Below are 21,397 nucleotides of genomic sequence, written 5' to 3'. Positions count from 1 at the left end.
GATTGCACATCCTCAGTCCCATTGCTTGACTGTTGTCTTGAGGAAAAACTTTCTCCTTACAGCTGATCTGACCCTTCCTTGTTTCAACTCCTGTCTGTTGTCTCTAGCTCTCCTTCCATGCACCGTTGTGAAAGGCCTGGGTCTGTGGTCTCAGTAACCTCCTTGTAGGTACCAGCAGGCTGTTATTAGGTCCCTCAAAACCTCCTCTTTCCCATGCTAAACAGCTCCCCTCACCTCTCTGAACATGGCAAATGCTCCAGAGCTGAGCATCTTCGTGGCCCGTGGCTGACCTTGCTCTAGTTTATCAATGTCTTCTCGTACTGTGGGGGCCCAAACTGTCATCTAATGAGCGCAAAGTAGAGGGGAATAATCAATTCCCTTAAGTCCAGGCTGCTGTTAGCTGCCTTTGCTGCCAGGGCACACAGCTGGCTTGGCTTCACGTCATCATCCACCGAGATCCCTGGGTGCTTTTCCACGGGGTTGCTCCTCAGCCACTTGGTCCTCACCTTCCTGAGAGGACACATGAGGCCAAGGGACTCCCCTGGATCATCTCGGTAGCTCTGCTCACAGGTACCCTGAATAGTCATCAAATCATTAAGTCACTCTTAAAAGACAGCATGAAAATCCCTCACAGCCTCCCCGGACCTTGGGAATGGACAGTGCCATTGGAGGCCAAACACCACTGGGGGACGTGGCTGGTGGGGAAGGCAGGGAGGAGACAACTCTCTCAGAGACGTGGCTCCAGCCTGTGAAGGTGTAGTTGAAAATGAAGTAAGAAGCCGGGTTTGACTGGCAAATTTGTCATCAGAGACGGGAGCTCCTCCCTGTAGAAACCCAGGAACCTTGGCCCAGAATTGCACCCAGGCCAGCGCTTCCCCACATGCTCCTGTTCCTGCCCTCTTGTCCAGCCAAGGTTTTGGTCTCTGAGCTGGGGTGACCCCTGAAGGGTGCCTTAGGCAGCCATAGGCTTACTTGGATGTCCCCATGCAAATTTGGAAATGCTTGCCTTCTTGAAATGAGGGTGTGTGGCTTACCTCCAGCTCAGCCAGCATTTTTATCAAAGGCTAACCACGGAAAATGGAAGCTCTTGCTTATCTGTTTTGCTCCCAGGTATTTTTCTCCTGGGATGATTTCCAAACAGTTTAATTCAAATGAATTCATTTCTCAGCAGCCCCATGACTTGATCCCACATCACGCCTTTGGATGGCATCAGCAGCCACCTCGGCTGGTGTTTCGAGGAATGGTGAGCATTCTGTCATTCCAGCTTGGATGTGCCAAATGTTGTTCATGACAGAAGTCAGCTCTCCACCAGTGGGACTATAGAGTACGGCAGAGACAAGAGTATCACCATTGCTATCAGTTAAGTGAACTGGGAACTTCCTCCAAACTCCTGTGGGTGAGAACTTGCAGAGTCAAAAAGGTTATTTTTATCTTCTTCAAATTGTTTGTACTAGTAAAATAAAGAGTATCATATTTTTACCCTTGAGCCGTGCCTAATAGCAGACAAAGGAGAGAGCCCCTCGTAGCCTCATTTCTTTAGGCAGTGCAGATCTTACTGGCTTCAGCACACTTTGCATCGAACTCATGGTTGGAAGAAAACCCACCAAAGTCCTTCCTCGCTTCCTTGGCTAACTAGGTCTCCCTACACTCCGTCTGTAGCTGAGAGAGGCTTATTTGCAGGATCCTGGATTAACTGACTTGACCCTGTCCAATTTGATTTCTCCCTAGGGGAAGATCAGAGAAGTAGCTGAGGAAGTGTACAAGTGTACAAGACATCCCTAAGTGTCTATTTCCACCTGAAAGAGCTTAGAGAAAGTGGGACATCTGCACAGGCCATACAGCTGCTTTTCTGGACTGACAACTAGAAGGCAGCTGGGATTCCTGGGGCATCTGAAATGATACTAAAAGCCTGTATTTAGGCAAATGAATCAAGCCTTCAGCAAGGCCAAGAGTTGTGTTCCATCCAGCGAGGCCAAGAGCTTCTCCTGAAGCAGAGGACTCCTGAATGCCGGCTAAGGGGCTCTGCAGAATTCACTGCACGATTTGCTTAGGTATGCACCAAGTGTAATGGGAGATCAGACACCTGACTTACTGAGACAGAGACCACATTTAGGTGTATATATCTATTTATTGATCTTAAATGTTTAGTGAATACTTATTGTGAGGGAAAACAGGGCATCCCAGAAATAGCCCTGAAAACACTGGTACAACGCTGGTGCCCTGGCATCCATATATTCCAGTGGTTTACTGTGAGGTCAATGACTCTAAAGGACCTTGTGAAAGCAAACCCTGCGGTTGAATGTTTGTTGTCAGAGACATTAGTTCACTTCTTCAGCTGCCAAATTTCTTTTCTACTCAGACCTGCTAGATGTCTGGATTTGATCTGGACAATATAGATTTGAGGTCAGGTATATGGATTACACCACGGTCCTTCAAAAGTTTGGTTGTCCACTTCACAGGGTCTAGATAAGACTAACTTCTTTCTGTAGCCACACCATGGGACTAGAAAGACACGTGGCTAACAGCATCTAGATCAGGGCTAGACAGATCTGGCAATTCTTCAATTCCAGTGCTGGTACCTGGACTCTGTAGTTCTTGTGAAGAGCACAAAAAGGACTCGTTGCCACCCCCTTGTTTCTTACTGGCTACAATATCCCAGTCCATGTCACTGGTGTGGGATGCATGCTACCAAATTTTGCACCGTGTCTGTCTCTACAAAAGCCAGTAACTCAGGTGGCCTTTAAGGTCAAGGGACAAAATAGGTGCTGGGTGCAATTCCCATAGACATCTACTTGAGGATCAGATGATTCATACCTTGGACTCCATTGACTATATCGAGCAGTTCTCCAATGATCACAGAAGGAACTAGCTCCAGCTGAGACTTGTGAAGAGCTACATAAAGTCAAGTGAGTCCCTCTAGAACGGTCTTTGGAAGAATAGTATCTTGTGCCTAGATCGTACTTTTGCTCCATTTACAGGACAATTCCCCCCTTCCAGTGACAGTCACCCTCGTTACTTATACTGCTCCTGAGACTCCAGCTGTGGCTGCGAACTATATGGTGCCAGGCATCATGGAGACACACATGACTAAGATGATCCCTTCCCTACAGCACTGGGAAGTCTCCTCTGACAAAAGGCAGGCTTCACAGCACAAGGATAATAGTCAGTCACTCCGGCTAAGCTCTCCAAGGGCAGATGCAGCTGTGCCCACAAAGTTGTCTTTTGTGTCTGTTAAGAAAAAGAATATACCGCACTATAGGGGGAAGAAACCAGTGCAGGGAAAGTGTTGCTGTGTTGCTGGGTGCACGTGTACTCCAGAGCTGGGTGCATATCCACAGCAGTAAGGAAAACGCAGGATGAATCCTAGCTCTTCAACCCTGAAATGTGAAGGGCAGGTTGGTTTCACAGCTAACATGGGCTATACTGACTCATAGTTATGGTATTGAGTAGGATCTTACTGCACCTAATAAAACCAAATGAAGGATACAGGTGGACTTAAGGATAAGATGATATTGATCAGTTGATAGCTTGGGGGAAAGAGAACCAGCCTTCAAAGCACTATTTCCATGGAGACTACTTACCACTCCCTGTTTCTATGGCAGCTTTCATCAGGAGGTCTTGATTGCCCTATGGTCTGCCTGGTCCACGATGTGGAGGAGAGAAAGGGAAAGAAAGGCAATTCTTAAAAACTGCCTCTTTATTGGGAACCAGAAAGGGATACTGAGAAGGCAAATGTGAGCCTGACACCAATTCTACAGACACCAGTAAGAGTCCTTCCAGAGGCTTGGAGCTTGTGCCTAGAAAATAGACTGATGGTGACCACCTTGCAAATGCAGAGGGCCCACAAATCGTGTGCCTCAGCTTGTGGCTTCAGAGGAACCAAAACATGAGCTCCAGGAGAGAGATATTCCACTTCTTGTTGCCAACCGGGAGGGTTTGGTGCCCACTGACAGGTTAGGCAGCCTACAAACTAGTCACACGTTGCCTGCAGGGCAGCCACGTGCAGAAAAGCTAGAGCTCACTGTGAAGAGTTTTGCATTGAGCCCCATGTATCCAGTCTCAGCTGGTGTAAATGATATTCCTTCCACTAGCTGCCACAAAGCAGTCACCCCCTAGGACTGCCTGATATAACCAATACCCTGCCTTTTCTTCTCAAATTCTGACCTTTATGACCCCCCCCAAATATGCTGTGTTCAGAGTTACACACCTATCTATGGCCATCATTCTCCCCTGCTCTGCACTCTCTGCTAAGACAAAAAAAAGCCACCCTGAAAATAATTTTTTTTTGCTGTTCTGGGGATGGCCTGAAATATTGCTCTTACAAGGCTGATGGGAGAAATTCAAGCTGGTTTTTCATCACAGTGCTCTAGAGAAAATGGGTTGTGGCTCTCAGTACCTCAGGCACGACAGACTTCAGAAAGCTTCCATGGCAAAACAAGTAGAGATAGTGTATGTGTTAGCATGGCAATCACTTCAAAATTAATATAAGCAGTATCCCATTAATACTGTATGTCCACCAGGCTGGCTTGAAGCAGGGCCCAGTGCTGGAGGACTGAAAAATCTCTGCTTTGGTCCAATATTAATTGGAAAAAGGATTTTATTTTTTGTGAAAATACACTCCTGGTAGCAACAATAACCTGCAATTTCTGACAGTATCTGCTGCATTGCAAATCCCTTTTTCTTCCCAGACTGGCCTAGAGACAAAGCAAACACAGCGGTACCCAATCCACGTATTTCTAACCTGTAGATATATCTGTCCCTTCAAATACAAAACGCCAGGAGGCTGTGCATCGCTGTTGTGATGCATGCAATGAATAAAAGCACTGACACAGTCCTCTCTCGTCAGACACTTTTGTTTCCCAGCCACTATGAAGACGGTCTGGATCACTCTGCAGAACTCAGGGCATTGACAGCAGTGAGTGGCATAGGCAGGCACATTTCCAATCTTATCTGTATCTCTGCCACGCTGGGATCTATCATACTGGTTGGCATGCCACATGGAAGGCTATGTGAAGACTCTTCCCCACTCCTCCTCTTTGGCAGAGATGATGGGTCTAACTAGACAGAATCTCAAATCTCCCTTCTCTCTCCTCCCTCAGTTATCTCACTGAGGCACATGAATCCAAATAAGAGTTAGAAGAGGGAAAAGTTACAACATTTTAATTTGTTAATTTAAATTTGCTGTGCATTGCCAATCAGCTCAAAGTTGAATGTGATCGAGCTGTTAGGACAGGATGCCTCCAAAAGCAGAGGATTAACATGAGTGTCTTCCAAGATATTTTCCAGCCATGTGGAGTCCTGAAAACTAGAGAGAGACCAATTTAAAACTGGAGATTTAAATCCAGCTTGTGCTGGAAAGCCCTCTAAAACATGTGAAGAAAATTCAGAATAAGCACGCTAGAGTGGAAAGAACAAATTACTCCAGCACTGGTGAGGTAAGATATAGGTGATGGGGAATATATTACACAACTTGCTTTTTAATTTCTGCTGTTGCAAAGCCCAATGGGGGGAAGGGGAGTGCAGAGGGACAGAGATCCAGTGTAACACCATGAGCTGAGAAGGGAGGCAATTCATCTTGCATTTAAATGCCCTCTTGCTCAGATCTTATCATGAGGTTGTTCTTCTTACTGGCTCATTATCAAACAGGATTTCTTTCCCTGATCTTAGATACAAAAGCACTCTCAAGATAGGTGTCCTCTTCCTTTCCAGAATAAAGAAAATGATGCCTGCTTTTATTGAAACCAACCCAGAATAGTGTTTATTATTGAAAATATACAGAATTTTTTAACATCACATAAAAAGCCCAGTAGATACATCTGCTCTAGTTCAAAATGCTCGATAATCTTTGTGCAGCATGTAGCACTATCCTCATAATGCAAACATCCTCTTCTCATTATTATTTTTACAGTGCTTCCCTTTTATATTTTTTAAACCCAGAAAACATGTTCTGTTGTCCTTCCCCAACGCAATCCTCTTAGCTGAAAGAAACCAAAGACTTTCCAAAGGCTACTTACATTGTGTTGAAAGCGTGGGGCTAAGAGGAATAAGGATATTTTGTAGAGCTATCTAGAGATATTGCTATCCTTTACAAAATTTTGTGTATGAACAGGGCATGGTTCTTGCAAGGCAACGTGCCCTGTGTTAAACAGTCCAGCGATGCCCTGGCCAGCTCCCAGCCTATCAAAGGGAGAAATGGGGAAGGTAGATAAATTTGGGTTTTTCACACCAACTTTCAGATGCTCTTTTTCTTGCTGCCACGTGTTCTTAAACAACAGTTCTACAGGGAAGAAATTTTTACAAAGAAACAAGAGATGGGCTATCTATACACCAACCTGTTGAAATCATTGGGAATCAATGTACAGGGTGAGATGGGCAGTATGTTAAAAACAGTCTTTGTTCACCACAATATGGAAGGGAAAAACAAAAAAAAGAAAGGAGAAAAAAATTGATTGTTCCTGCCAGTGTGCTGTTTTACACTTTGTGTTGTGAACTTCCACAAGGTGCAGTCCGTGCTGAATCTCTTTCTTCTTTGAATCTGTTTTGCCACCACCTACTCCAATAGGCTTTTGCCTGGTTGCCTTAAAGCAGCGTCACAAATATGGGAGATGAGAGTCCACAAAAACATGATGGGCACCTCATTGTGAAAGAGGGCAGTGCAGAATAAAGGAAGAAAGTTTGAAGAAAGGGGCTTGGGGAGAGTGAAGAAAGAAGAACCCTGAAGGCCACCAGGTGCTGCGTGTTTGTGCGGGGCATATCACACAGCTGCGGTCTGTTTGATGCTATGGAAGCTGATTCGTGTCGGAGAGGTGGGGATAGACATGGCACGTGCCACACGCACTCGGAGGGAGTGATGGTCTTGCCAGCGGTGCCATCTTTTCCTGGCAGCAGAACGGACCTGGTGAAAAAAAAAGGAAAGAATATGAACACTTAGAATACTCAGGTGTCCTCTGTAAAGGGACACTAGACAGCACTGAGAAAAATCATGATACGTGTCAAGCCACTGGAACATGCAGGGCTTGATTCAGCTGCCTAACTATGGGCATCTAGTTCACTTGGTATTCTCTTGGGTACTGCACTCTGGGAAAAGCATGGGTTTCACATATCTCATGTCTCATATCTGATCTCTTAAATACCCCAGAGCATTTCAAATGGCAATAAATGCCTATGCAACTGAATCAAGCAGCTGATGGAGGTCTTAGAGAGACCTATCGCAGGGGCTATAGCTGCTCCTGCTTCCCTTGTATATGAAGAATCACAGATCATTTAACTAAACATTTATGTCTACAACACAGACACACATGACCCTGTGAGAATCTGGTATAGGCAGTGGAGACCTACTCTACAGCCAACAGAAGGGCATCCTCAAGCGGGTGCTTACAAATAGGCCAGATGAATCTTGAACATTAAGTGCATATATTTTTGCATGGACCATGAAGAGAGCCCAGGAACTCTATCACAGATATGTATATAAGCAAGAGAAAGACAAGTGACAGGAATCCTAGCCTCAAACGCAATGGGAGGGAAGGCTTGAGATACTGCTAACATAGACTGTAGCCAATTGCTGCCAAATCACTGGCAGAGAAGTCTCAAAGTCAGAACCTGGAATGAAACATTTAGACCAATTTCTGGATATTCTTGTTGATCTCTGCTTACTGTAGAGACAAGAGCAATTCAGACCCCCTAACCTAGGCAGCTAGGTAAGCCTACAAAATTAGGTGAGATGAATCTGGGCTCAGCTTCTTGGACAGTCAATGGGTAATTGTACTCATGGCACTTGGTAAGGATGTTGACATTTTGCTGCCAACCTGAAATCAAGTCAACTTGGAAAAAAGAGCATTTTTACATAAAACCTCTATATCAATCCAGAGCCTCCTTTGCCAAAACCACATTTGTTTAGAAGGTGGGGTTATAAATAACATAATGTAGATATTACACCTATAGCTCTCTGACCCATAGCTCTCTTTCTGACCAAGAGAGCCAGTCAGTATGGTCAAAGGGTATGATTTACCTCCTCCTAAAGCAGATGTCCACAGTAGGCCAGATACTGTGGTCAGATGAAAAATACCTATTTCCTTTTATTAGTTATAAAGTGAGTCTAGACAACTAGCTCTGTTTTAGATGTCTGGATTATAAATTTAGCTAAATTTAGACAATATTGATATCTTACCCTGAATGTTTTTCAATCTTTAATGTACTTATCTTCACTGCATCCCTCAAAAGTAAAGGAGTGCTCTTATCCCCATTTTACCCTGGCAGGCTAAAGCTTGGGTATTAATAGCAGTGATGTTGTTGTAGAGTAGACCTCAACATGGATCAGCTACCATGGCAACTGTACAAGTGCTGGGATGAGCTTGCACAGCCTGTATGAAAACCATGCTGACACAGCGTCTCAGCTATCAGCACCTGAGCGAGGTAGGTCAAAGCCATCCTGGGTGTATCTATAATCACCATTGGGACTGCAGGGAAGATGGTGTTGGAACAAATTGTCCAAAGGTGCACAGCCACTGCTTTTCTCCATTCCTTTTAAAGCCTGGGGCTTGTCTTCAGGTACAGCGTGACGTCTACTCAAAACATGAGGAACACACACTCCCCAATACCACTTCAGATGAGCTCCAACATGCTATCTAACAGGTGCTCAAATCAGTTGATAAGCTCTAGTAGCAGAGGTATTTCTCACCCAAACCACAAATTGTCAGTATTAGGTGTCCCAGATGAACAGGAATTATGGCCTGAGGGTTAAAACATACAACAGTTCATAAAGAGCACATGGGAAGGGGGTATCTGCACTCTTTCTCTCAGATGGTTTCAATCCTCCCATTTCTCTGTGGGCCTTCAAGGACTTAGACAGACCCATAGTCTGTAGAACTACTCCTTAGAAATTCTGCAGTGCTGTGGTCTGTCACCAGAAAATCCCCTCCCATCACTAGCTTTGTCCATGAAATACGCTCCATTTCAGGTTTGTGAGTATCAACCTGGAAAACAGTTTTGCAATTGCCCTCTTTGGTGCCTTGTCAGGGGAATCCTGAACCTGGAAATGTGGCTTTTCTATCAGAGCCCTTCTAGAAGGCACAGATTGGGCAAATCGGACCTGAGGATGTCTTTCTTTAGTTATTTTCCCAGCTATGTGTGATCTGACTTTCAAGACAAGTAGATGCAGATGTTTATAGTAAGGTGAGGAGAGTGACAAACTGGATTTCTTTCTTTTGATTCTGAATCAATGATTTTCTTCAATATAAAATAATGGTTTTTACCTTAATGAGGGGCGGGGGGGAACAGGGACAGACCCTATAAAAATAAAGGCTATGAGGCAATAAGACTGCTTGCATGGAGAAGGGGAAGAGTGAACATCCAATGAAAGAAGAATTAAAATTAAAAGACAGCACTGCCAGGAGGAGTATGATCATCATGAATAAATTTGAGATAAGAATGAGAATAATGTGGTTAAACAACAGTGCAGGGGATTTCTGAAAGAGCCTATCATTATGTAGTAGTAGGTACAACATGCCTCGACTAGCTTCAATATGGGGTTTGGTCAGTTTAAATGAGATAGTTACATGAGATAGCCAGAGTCAGGATGGGCTGACTCAGTCATATACTACTACAGTAGAAGCCAGCCTGGACTGCTGACTTTCACTGTCTCATCAAACTGATCTCACTGGCTCACTGAACCCTCCTGTTGAAACACGAGGAACAGTGGAAAGATGTGTCATGGTGTTGCACTTTCCTGGATACCCACTATTTGCAAACCTGTCATGGTTCTACCTGGAGTGGCAAAGGGATATATATTTCTGATTCTGGATTTAGGGGAGATATAATATACACCCAAGGGTAAATACATGTGCCAGAGTACATACAAGGGGAGACGCATCTCATCTGAAAGCTTGATACTGTCTTGGCCAATTATTTATGCTTTCAATACACAATGGAGGGAGAGAGATGATTCCCCTAAGGAGGTGTCTTAAATATGTGGAATGAATAAGTCCTTGTTCCATCTTGCTCCTGAGTACAAAACCAGTTTAACTAAATGTTGGGCACCTAAGGCAAATGGTATAAGCAACATGTCAAGTGTCAGAGGGGTAACCACTGCCGTGGGAAATTGTCCCATGAAGAACATGGGACTTGATCTGCAGAGGGATGTTGCCTCTCGAATGCTCATTTCTGCCCAGATGTCACCAAATGCTGAGATATTGTTAGACAAAGTTTTACCCCTTTTCTGCTGGAGTGAAATTCACCCTTGTACAGAGAGCCTGTGATCCACTTAAGTCCTTCAAAGAGGTGAATTTCTTCATTTCTGGTGCAAAAGCAGAAAGTAAATCTGTGTACAGCACAGTCTTTGCTAAAGACATTAATAGTAGACTGGTAGTCCTGTGAGTTCTTATATCCCAGGTTCTCCTAGAGCAGCATTTCACTGGGTCATGAAAAGGGGGAGTCACCCGGTGGGCTTTTTGTGTTTCTGAGCAACTTGTGTGAGCAGATACTTACTCAGCCAGTGAAGCCAGATTAGATTTATCATTTGTGCTTCAAACCAAGCAAGTCAAAAAGAGTCACCTGGAGATAAAGATGTGAGTCTAAACAAGCAGTTGTCCAAATGGCTTTTATGATATGGTTTGCTTACAAGCTTTGAGAAAGGATAAAAAATAGTAACAAAAATGCTGTCTTCTTGTACAGCTGGAGCCATTCCTAATGGACTGGGCACATGGAATAGACTCTGCACTTATAGGGGTGACTGAAAGCATTTCTTAATGACAGAATAATTCACTGCAATTAGGATGGGACCAAAGCGCAAGCAGAAAAGGTTAAGCTCAAATTTATCTCTTACAATTGAACTCAGAAACAAAATGCTAGCTTAGCTTTAAGTCAGAAAAGAAAAAAGAAAACCGTCTGTGACTGCTATAATATGTTAAAAAAGACACCAAAAAAAGGTATTACACAGCAGAAGAGTAATAGAAAAAGACAAAGCAAAATAGCAACTTCAAACCTGGTTTTTAATCTCCATGAGAGCAACTACCTCTATCCATTAAACATTTGTAGAGTCAGTACCATGTCCTAGAGTCAGCATTAGCACATCTATGACCTGAAATTCACAGCACTTGCCCGTAATAGCCCAAAGATGTGTACAGCCTATCATCAGTGGCTAAAGCTTAACAAAGAGCCCCGGGAATACAAATTATCAGCTTCACCTCTATGTAACTTTAGTTGCTTGAGATGACAAAGTTTATCTCTGCTGCTGAGCAGAGAGCTCAGTTCTCCGTGTTGACCCTTGGTCTGTCTTTTTCTTGCAAACAGTTACTCTCTCAGAATTACCCTTTTCAGTTCTTTGCACTTTGCGTACTGTGAATAATCACAGTTTCTGAACATGTGCTCAAATCAGATTTACCAACACAGTTGTGCCTACAGAGTGTGGGCACTGCTCTCAGCAGGATTGCTTTAGAACAGTCAAGAGAAAGAATTCAGGTGATGGGATGGAGAGAAGTCAGTGGGTGATAGTTTTTCTTTCCTGATTGGATCACCTAACCAAGGAGTTCTCAAACTTTCAGTTCACACCTAAAAATCACTAAAACCCACATCTGATCATAAAAATAGTTAAAAACCTCTCCTCCTCCTCAGAAGAAGAACAACAGAAAGAATGAAAGAGATGGAGAGAAGGATGAAAACATGCAGAAAAGGTTTGCTTTTGATAAAATAGACATCAATTTTATATTGCTATTACTTATGCTAGACACTGGCTGCTGGCTAATTTCTTGTAGCCATCAATTAGAAATGAGCTGAGGAAAGAGCTTTTAGCGACATTAAAAATCAGTTTCTGGAAGAAATGTCATGCCTTATTAGCAGAGAGGAAGAAAGCTTGATCCATTTACACAGTGCTTAGAACAAAGGGGCCCATTCACGTGGGGCTTCTTGATGTAATACTGAACTATAATAGTAGTAATGTAGGTAAAAAGGACGGGTCTGATAAGATGAGTAGGATTAAATGACCTGTCATGGTAATGGAAGCTGGAAGTAAGACTATTGGGATGCTGCCATACTCTGTCCCCAGAGAACATCTCTCACGTGAATGTGTTAACAAGTGAGGAGCAGAGGGACAACAGGTATAGAATACCTATCTCTGACTATAGAATAATCATGGTGTTCAGTAGTCTGTGACTATATAACCCTAATTAAGTTCTTGCTTTGCTCATATGCAACTTTCTACTCTCAGAAAACCTCATCCAAAGGCAAATTAAATAAATGAAAAAGGTTTATATAGATCTCAATGGCCTTTGAAACAGACTGATTTTTGCTCTATGAAAATAGGTTTCAGTGATGAATTCATCAAGTTCCACTTACACTTTAAGCACCTTTGTGCCATGTTTCAGATCTTTGTGTTGCAGTTGGAGGTAACTGGAGAATAACTTTGCACTTTAAACATCTTTGGTTATGAATGGCAGTACAAATTGTGGAAAAGTTCATGAAGACTTACTCAATCTTATTGTAAGCTACAGAGGAGCAAGAGGGACTTTCAAGCAATGTCCAGATTAGCAAAAGGGAACTGGCTATGCAGACTTTAAATTTCAAGACACTGGTCTCACTGTGTCTCACTCTGCAGTGTAGTCCACCTTCAGGTAGTTTCTGAAGCCCTGGCCTGTCTCTCTATCCAGTAGAGACATAGGAAAGGCCATAAGGTATTGGCAACAGTTCATCAAAAAGAGACAACTAAAATAGGTCAGTTGAAATCTACCCTCATTTGGGTGAATCATTGCCTATAAATGAAGTTGAGGGTGATCAGCTCAACTGCATATGTATATGTATTAGATGTCTAATATTAAGGGCAAAAATCCTGTCCATTCCATAATAGAACTTAAACTAATGTAAGGTGATGCTTTACATGATACCTTGAAAATTTTCAAAGGGTTAGGGTGTCTCTCAAGGGCAGAGGGACAGTAAATGCTGGATTTAATTGTAAATGCTGTGAAGAAGCCTATGGGTCAAGCCTCTCCACATCCTTGGAAGGATTAAGTGCAGTTGTGAGTGGAAGCAAAGAAACAGAACGGCCTAAGCACAGAGACCACTGGACTGACAGACTTGGGGATCTGCAGATGAGGAATGCTAACACTCTCAGAGAGATAGGAGTGAGTCTTTATCTATTTTTTGTAAATAAAGTACATCACTGAGCAACTATATGTATGTCCTAGAGCCAGCTCTCGCCCTACTGGTATGGCTTTACAAGGCTCCCAGTAAAGCCAACCTCTCAGGCCAATGATGGTCACATTATCATTAGATAAAAAAAATCGAACCAAACATCTCTATAAAGATGCCATTGTCAGTGTTTACTCCTCCTAAGGTAGGGAAGGGATGTAGTCAAAACAATCTGCAAGGCTCAAAGGAAACAAAAATGAAGCTCAGGTGGAACTTTTTTTTCCCCAATAGCCTACATCACACCACTATTTTATGTAACTTCGTTAAGTTTCTTTTTCTCCCTAAAAAAATTAGCCTGCTTATCTGGTCTGCAATTAATTTTTTTTCCGGAGTCTTTGGCAGCAATTACATGCAACCTGGTAACAGGTGGATAGTTCTGCAGCACCTGCCAGGCTGGGATGTTGAAGTTTTGTTTCTAAGATCACAACAGTGCAATTTTTTTATCATATATAACTGTTAGAGAAGCTAGAACAGTTCTGACTAGTTATAAAGATTTGGCATACATTTTGAGGTGGATGCAAATGCTGCTCCTTTCTTCTGGGCCACAAAGGACCAGAACTAACCACTAGAGAGGGAGGCCATGAATGCAATCAGCCCACCTCAAGCCTCTGTGATTTTGTTTTGGAGCGCTTTGGAGTCACGCTCACAACAGCAGAGGTGTAGTGAAAAGGAAGGTGGGGTGAGGAAGGACCCTCAGACCAGTTGCTACCTTTCACCATGCCTGGACTTCTCATTTTTTTCTCTCTGGCAGGACCTCAGTCTGAAGAGACCTACTGGAGTCACAGCAATGGAGGTGACTTTCTACCAGAACACATCTGGGTGTGGGAGATGGGTACTGAGAGAAGACTGCAGTCCTGTAATGAACTGCTGCCTGGTGGTCCCAAAGGGAAGGTTTGATCCCTTCAGTTGACTCTGTACTGACCAGGCATCCTCAGGGGCATTTAGGAGTAGTACTCATACTAGCACTTTTGGGCACCTTTGCTCAGAAAGCAATCATTATGGGAGATGGAATTAAACTTTAGCCCTCTAGTCCACCCCCATATTCATATTTATTCAGTGGTTTGAAGGAACGCTTAATGCATGTCCTTTGGGTTCAGAATGATTAATGTGATGTCTGCTTAGATTGATGGGCAGGTGGATGACTAACCATTTAGGTGGTGATTCATAGCTGGCAATTACAATGAATAGCCTTGCAAGATGATCAGATCAAAGTAAGCCACTTTGAGCTTAACAGATTTTGAGAGACAGATGGTGCCTGGGTAAAGGGTCAACACAAAAAAACCCCAAACATATTTATCCTTGCCTTGCGCCTTGTTGTGAGAATAATTTACAGTACCGTCTAATGAAGTAACCTATTCCTCTCTGGTTATGGTTTCTCTCCAAGTCAGCTAATTGCTTTCTATTTTAAATGTTAATTCATAGCTGATTATCGCTATTGACCAGATAATATTAGAATCTGAGGCCTGCTTGAGCTAAGAATTCATGCTTTGCAGGATGATTTCAGACACAGGCCTTGCTACTTATGCATCCCTCCAGGACACGGTTAGAAATGAAGGACAGCCACCTTATTATGGACATAGGATTCATGAATTATAGAATAGTTAAGGTTGGAAGGGACGTCAGAAGGTCTCTGGTCCAATGCCATGATCAAAGCAAGTCCAGCATAGAAATTTTATCCAGTTTTGAAATTATGTCAGGGCCTTATCCAGTCATTCTGAGTACGTCCAAGGTTGGAGATCTCAAACCACTTCTGGGCCTCTCTTCTAGTGCCTAAACGTCCTCACTATGATTTTTTTTTACCATGTTTAATCACAATTTCCCTTGTTCCCTTCATTTAGTTTGATAGTGGAGACTGCTCTTCTCTGTCTAGCCCTTCACCAAGCACTATCACTTTATAAATTTGGGTCATTCTCACACACAGTCACCTTCATTCAGAAGCACCTTGTTATGGTGCAGCAGTGTTATTATCTCCCGTTATGGTTGCTAAGGTTTCCAAGGATCACAGAACTCTCTGACGGGTCAGCACTGGTGGTTATAGGAAATGACATGAAGCACCTAATAACAAGGATAGGTGTTCCCTGGAGGCAGGGATCTTTCCTCCATTATCCTCTTGTTTCCATCAGGTCTTTGTTGAGGTAGCAGGAGAAGAGCCAGCCCTATCCGTGAAGTTCTCATTCCTCTGGAGGTTTACCAGTGGCTGGCCAGAAATATTTTATTTCCTTTTCTGGGAGATGCTGCAGCATCTGAGATCTGACCTCCTCCTCTCCAGACTCCAGCAAACAGCAGCCATAAGACCAAAGCTAACACAACCATACTGGAAGATATATTTGGAATACGAAACACTATAAACGCACTTTTCCGCTCTCTCTGAAATACTTTTATTTTCTCTCAGGAGAAAGCCATCATTAGCAATGAGATCTGGCTGAGAAGGTAGATGCCACACTAGAAAGGGAACTGGAGGGAAGATCCATCTTCCTTTAAAGATGCTTTATCTGGAACTGGTCAAAGAGAGAACAGAAATGCTGGGAGTGCTGTACCCATTTGCCTGTGAGCAGAAGGTGCATACTAAAGAACTGAAAGAAGACCCTAGAGACAAAAGTATGAAGAACCCCCAAGTGAGCTGTGAGCCTAGAGATCAACAAAGAGCGATTATAGTTCTAGTGAGTGTCACTATTGCCTTCTGTTGTCTTTCCTTGAGGCTCTCCTATGGAAAGCCAAAGGTGACAACTGTCTTCATTGGCCTAGTAACAGTGAGCCTCTTTTGGTACTGAAACTATAATGAATGTTTTTCCTGGGTTTCATATCATGCAAACAATTATAAGTCTATTCTACATATGCCTAAAGGCTATAACCTTCACCGAGCCTTTTTTCAGTTTCAGGTCTGGCTGTGACCTGGATAGGATAGTGATGTTTTTATCCAACATTCAGTTCTCAAGATCATTGAGAATCAGAGGTACCATTGAAAAATCAGAGGTACCATGTGAGATGAATCCCACACCAGATACCCTTTCAAAGGACAGGCTTTAATTAAACACATGCTATCAAGCTCAGTTACTGGATTGAATTAATCAGCTTGTACTACAGTGGCTGCAGAGATGATTTAGTGGTTTCTATGGATCTATAGTCTCATGCAAACTTACATAAGGATGAGACACCATGAAAGCATATCCCTGATTAAACATTATTATCTTGTTACAAGCAAACTGATCCAGGTAGAATAAATTTCATCAACTAAAGAAACCTAAACATTTTTTATTGAACTGCAATAAAAATTATCCAACAGGAGTTTTGTGAAAATGCTTTCTCTTCAGCACAGTTTCAAGCAATTGTAACTATCCTTGTTCCAAAAAACTCCATCTTAAACTTTTTTTTTTAATCCACTGTTATGTGAAATTAAATTCAGACTTGTGATCTGTGAGTTGATAGAAAAAATTCTGAGGAGCATCTTGATTTTTGCAGTCATTGAAAAATAAGTTCACAACTTACATTCATTCTTTCAAAGTGGCATTTAACGTAAATGCATACATATTTTTCATTATGCCATTTTTCATAACAAATTGTCAGAACCCTCTCATCCTCAATTTTCTTGCAAGACCAGAGATGCTCTTTACCGCTCAGATTAAATGAAATTTGCATATTTTTGCCCCCTAGTGCTAGTCTCTGTGTCCAAAAAATACAACTCTTTTTCCATAAAGTCTCTAGACAAATTAATATGAGTCAAGTGCCAACGGCCTTTCATGCCCATCCATGGCACACACAGTTTGTTCAAAACAGCTTCAAAACCTTTCAGAAGCAATACAACGTAAAAAACGGTCAACTTGGCATCTAAACTGCTTCTTCTCCTTAGGTTCGCTGGAATAACTTGTGTATAATGTGTTGGCTTGGAAAGACATTCATATTCAAAATCTGAAGGATTGTACCTCCAGTAGAGGGGCCCAAATGATAAACACTCTCTCAAGACTTGGCCCATAGGCTTAAATCTCACTGCAGCCCACAAAGCTAGTCCAAGATCTGTGTGAAACATTGTGTGTTGTGGAAATGAGGAAAAGGGAGATATTTGTATTCCCAGGTCAAATGCCCGCTCCAAAGCATAAGGAAATAAACTCATCCCATTTGAAATTCTTTGCAAGGACTGCAATTTAATAGCTTCACTTTTTTCTTTTCAGTGATCCCACTGCTGAACTGTCAGACCAAATCACTGCAAAATCAGGACCAAGACCTTTCATGGTGATATCTTGTATCACCAAGGTGGCATCTTCAGTTTGAGTGCTGGAGGCACTGCCTTCTCCACTAGAACAACAGATCTATTCAAGCAACACAGCTGTGTAATTCCTGTGATTTGGGGCAAAATAGCTCATAGGAAGAGAAACACTCTAAGTCATAAGGACATGTTTGTTTAAATCAAGGGAGGCTACAAGATGTTACAGAGAAAAAGCTCTTTTCTGTTTCATTTGCCAAACTTCAGAGATAGAACACTGACAAAAAGATAGAAACTTTGATAACTTTAAACTGCAATCCATGTTGCTTGAGCTCTACTACAGACATTTATTGGGAGTTTGCAAGTACCTACTGGCATCTGTATCAAATATGAAGTGGTGGAGATACAGCTGAGATCAGACCATTATTAAAGCTTTAAATTAACAGATTTTCTAGCCTTTTTGTTTGTGTCATCATTCAGAGCAGGCCTGGCACCGTGTGGGTTGAATAACCTGTTAAAGACTATTACATGCATTTAAAGAACCCAACTCCGTCATAACCGGAAAACCTGAAGTATTTAAAACCTTCTGAGATAACAAGTCATCAGCCCATCTATCACAGAGACAGGAATATTGGACTCACTGAAGAGATAATAATTCAGCAAGGCTTCAGTGATACTTATAAAGATTTCAGGCTACTGAAAGGCTACTACTTACAGGCTATTTTCCTCTTTTAGAGCAAAATCTGCTGTGGATCTCACCAAGAGTGCTGGTACCTCATGTGGATTGAGTGGCATTATCTTCCTCACCACTTCTATCAGGGATGCCTCTCTGAGAGCAACTGATGTCAAGAGAATGCAAATGGTATTTTGGTACTTCTGTACTTCTGATGTGATGCTGTTTACATGCACTAAAGAAATAAATACAGGCTGTTTCACAGCAGATAATTGAGGAAAACAATGTACTGCAAATCCAACTGAGCAGTAAATCAGTATGGCTTTCACTGCTTAGACATGGGAGTTTACAATAAGAAAACACACTTTTGCTATGCTAACAACTGAGGCCTTCATATATGCCTCAGTTGGCAACGTAGCCTGTACAGGCCTCTCACTTCACAAGGAGGCAAAACACAGCATTATTGCAAGCTTCTGCAATGTGCTGTGATATAGCCTTCAGGATGTGATCTGGGAAACATAAGCTCTTTTTAGAATGCGTTATGAGTATGTGGAGATCTAGGGAGGATAGGCACTATAACAAGGGAGAGCTTTTATAATAGTATACTGTAAGATGCAATTGTTTTTTCTGGACAATATGATTACAGACCCAGAAAGCTCTGAAAATTCACTGAATTTGCTACTTGTTTCTAAGCTGTGCAAAGCTGAAGCTACAGCAGAGCAGGAAATGTCACCCTTTAAAACCTCTGTGATACTTCAAAAACATTCCCACAGTACATTGAGTCCAAAGTTCTTTCACAGTTTTGAAATAGAAAATACTGCAATATTTGGGGGGTTTAGACCTATGTTATACCTCAAAGAAGTAATTAGGGAGTTGCCATGGTTTAGCTAGTCAAGTGGAAGTTGCATGTTAGATGCAAACATGGCTACACGGAAGATTTTGCTCACAAATTCAGCTATTTGTAGGTGTCAACATGTGAGCAGAGTGTCTAGGCATGCATAACAGTCGGTGGAGAGCTAGTCCATACTGTCAGTGAAGACTAGAGTTGTTCAGGAGAGCAAACAGAGGTGTCTGAGAGAAGAAAATGATTGTATGGACTGGCTTGAATTAGTGACAGAGAGCCATTTGAGAAGCCCCATTGTAGCCCACTTAGCTTTCCACTTCCCAGTAGAAGGTGTGAATCTTCTACAGATCCTGTATCATATCTGGTAGACCCACATGGATGCCTCAGATACTCTATAGCCTCTCAAGTGACAGTAGAAATCTTTGTTTAGGGAAATGAATCAAGATCACCTACATCACCAAGTTGGGTATCTTAACCTTGAACTGACTCCCCCAGAAATGCCCATTCCAACTGTAATAGTAGTGTGATACAGCTGGGAAAATCAGTTATGGAAATCATTCCAGATCTGCCAATAGACTGTCATCAAGGCATAGAAGTACACGAGGTGAATCATCCTGCCTTTCAACAAGCTTGATTATGTCTGAGCTCAGTTAAGTTACAGGAGACGGGAAGTTGGCTCATGACCTTGGACAGAGAACTTCAGGCTGCTGTAGTGAAGAAGATATTTCTCCCACACTACAAGACAGCTGAAAGAATGCCAGAAGAGCCAAAAGAATGAAATCCTGGTATGAACAGCCAACTGGTCCTAGCCCAAGTGCACAAAATAGAAGTGCACTAGGGTGGTACAAAGTCCTGACTGACTATGAAATCATGTGGCCTGGGTTCCAGCCCCTGATGTTCACTGTGGCACCAGTGAAAAAAAAAGAAGAAAAAAAAGACAGGAAAAAAGCCTGCTGTCTACATGGAAGATTCGCCTTCTGCATTAACAGTGTAAACATGACGAATATGACAAGTAGTACTGAAGGGACATGCCAGACTTCTGGTGCCTTTAACCTCATCAGATTGTGCAGCACAGCGGCTCACAAAAACAAAGTATCGTCATGAGCAACTCAGATATATGGCAAGGTTTTGAGGTAACTGCATTCCCACAGTTAAGGTGCTTGTATTTCTGGGGAAGATTTCACCTCCCTATTTATTGAGGCAAATGGAGTTGTCAGAATCTATTGAAGGGAAGTTGGAAAGAGAACAGAGAACACTCTGCTGACAGTATATAAAAGTGGCATGTGTCTAACCTGAGAAAGCAGTGTTGCTTCTTGTTAACATCACCTCAGATTTAGTGGGGAAGAGGGGAAATGAAGAAAAGAAAAAAAACCAAAAACCAAAACCTGGTGTTTCATTGGCTGAAGCATAGAAAATATTGCAGAGCAGCTGGGTGAGAAGACATGCCCATTCTTTCTTATAGCCCACAATGAAATAAAGAAGCAGCACAAACAAAATATATACCAATACAGCAGGAATAATTAAGACATGGAATTAGTTTCTGCAGAGACACAAATTCTAACTGGACAAAGATGACACACTTAAATGCAGGTAAATGAGACAGTGGCAGTATAAGTAGGGGAAAAGATATAAATCTCTCACACTTTGGGGTGTAAGTCAAACACTGAGGGATATTAGTAAAACATTTCTTGCTTGATTAGCAGTACCTAAAATTAATTCTGTGGAACACCACCGATCCTGCCCCCAACCTTCTTTTCTAAATACAACAGGCACTGATCACTCAGAGATAGATATCCACACAGAAAAACTAACTCACTCAACTCAGTATGGCAATCCCATTATAAAAATGGGTCACCTGCAGCATATCCTTAACAAGAGGCCAGCTCAGAAGTAATGCTCACGTATGCCCAGAAATCATATTTGTAATTAATGAGAAACTTCAAAGAAGTCTTAAAATGAAGAACAAAAATTTTATAATCTGAGAAGACTTCTTTTCCTCTGCCCTGACCTCCCAGTTATAACCTGAATTTGATAAATCTTTGTGAACAAAGGACACCTACAAAGAGGACTGGGAAATTCAGATGCACATTAACAGAAACTTCTGCAAGAGCAACAGATTGATGGGACTATGACACCATGTGAAAACATCTCATCTCTATAATCAGGCATTCAAGTAAGTTCTACCTCCCGAGAACTAATTACACTGACAGCAGGTGACACTACTTACCTCACCATTCAAGAAGCAGTAAAATACTGACACAAAGAAACCCTGGAAAGAACAGAAAGCAGTCAAATATTAGGTAAGTATTTTAAAACACAGAATCAGGGACTGAGCTTTATCCTGGGATCATCCTGACCAAAACCATCATCTTGTTGAGACCATCCACTTCTAGACAGATGAAATCTTTACCCTACAACTTCATGAGAAAATACTAAGTGTCTTGCAGCTCACAGGTGAGACATGAGAGCTAGAATCTAGACAACTCTTCCACTGATAGAGGGGACT

The 21,397-nt window shown here is 42.3% G+C and overlaps 1 protein-coding gene across 2 annotated transcripts in view; it reads right to left on the bottom strand.

The window, feature by feature from the left end:
- Positions 1-5,476: 5,476 nt before the first annotated feature.
- The window catches only part of CRHR2 (corticotropin releasing hormone receptor 2), a 161,012-nt gene continuing 145,091 nt past the window's right edge, over positions 5,477-21,397 (bottom strand). Inside the window, exons 12-13 of one of the 2 annotated variants that reach the window (XM_075044412.1) lie at positions 21,119-21,160; positions 5,477-6,895 (exon numbers count right to left, since the gene is read on the bottom strand). In XM_075044412.1, coding sequence (XP_074900513.1) covers positions 6,755-6,895; positions 21,119-21,160 — 183 coding nt within the window. In that variant the 3' untranslated portion in view covers positions 5,477-6,754. The remainder of the gene's footprint in view (positions 6,896-21,118; positions 21,161-21,397) is intronic. The other variant, XM_075044419.1, reaches the window with a different exon arrangement.

The sequence above is a fragment of the Buteo buteo genome, chromosome 2 (genome assembly GCF_964188355.1).
Source record: "Buteo buteo chromosome 2, bButBut1.hap1.1, whole genome shotgun sequence".
NCBI lineage: Eukaryota > Metazoa > Chordata > Aves > Accipitriformes > Accipitridae > Buteo > Buteo buteo.
Note: the sequence above shows the minus strand (reverse complement) of the source record. Positions and strands in the feature narration are given on the sequence as shown.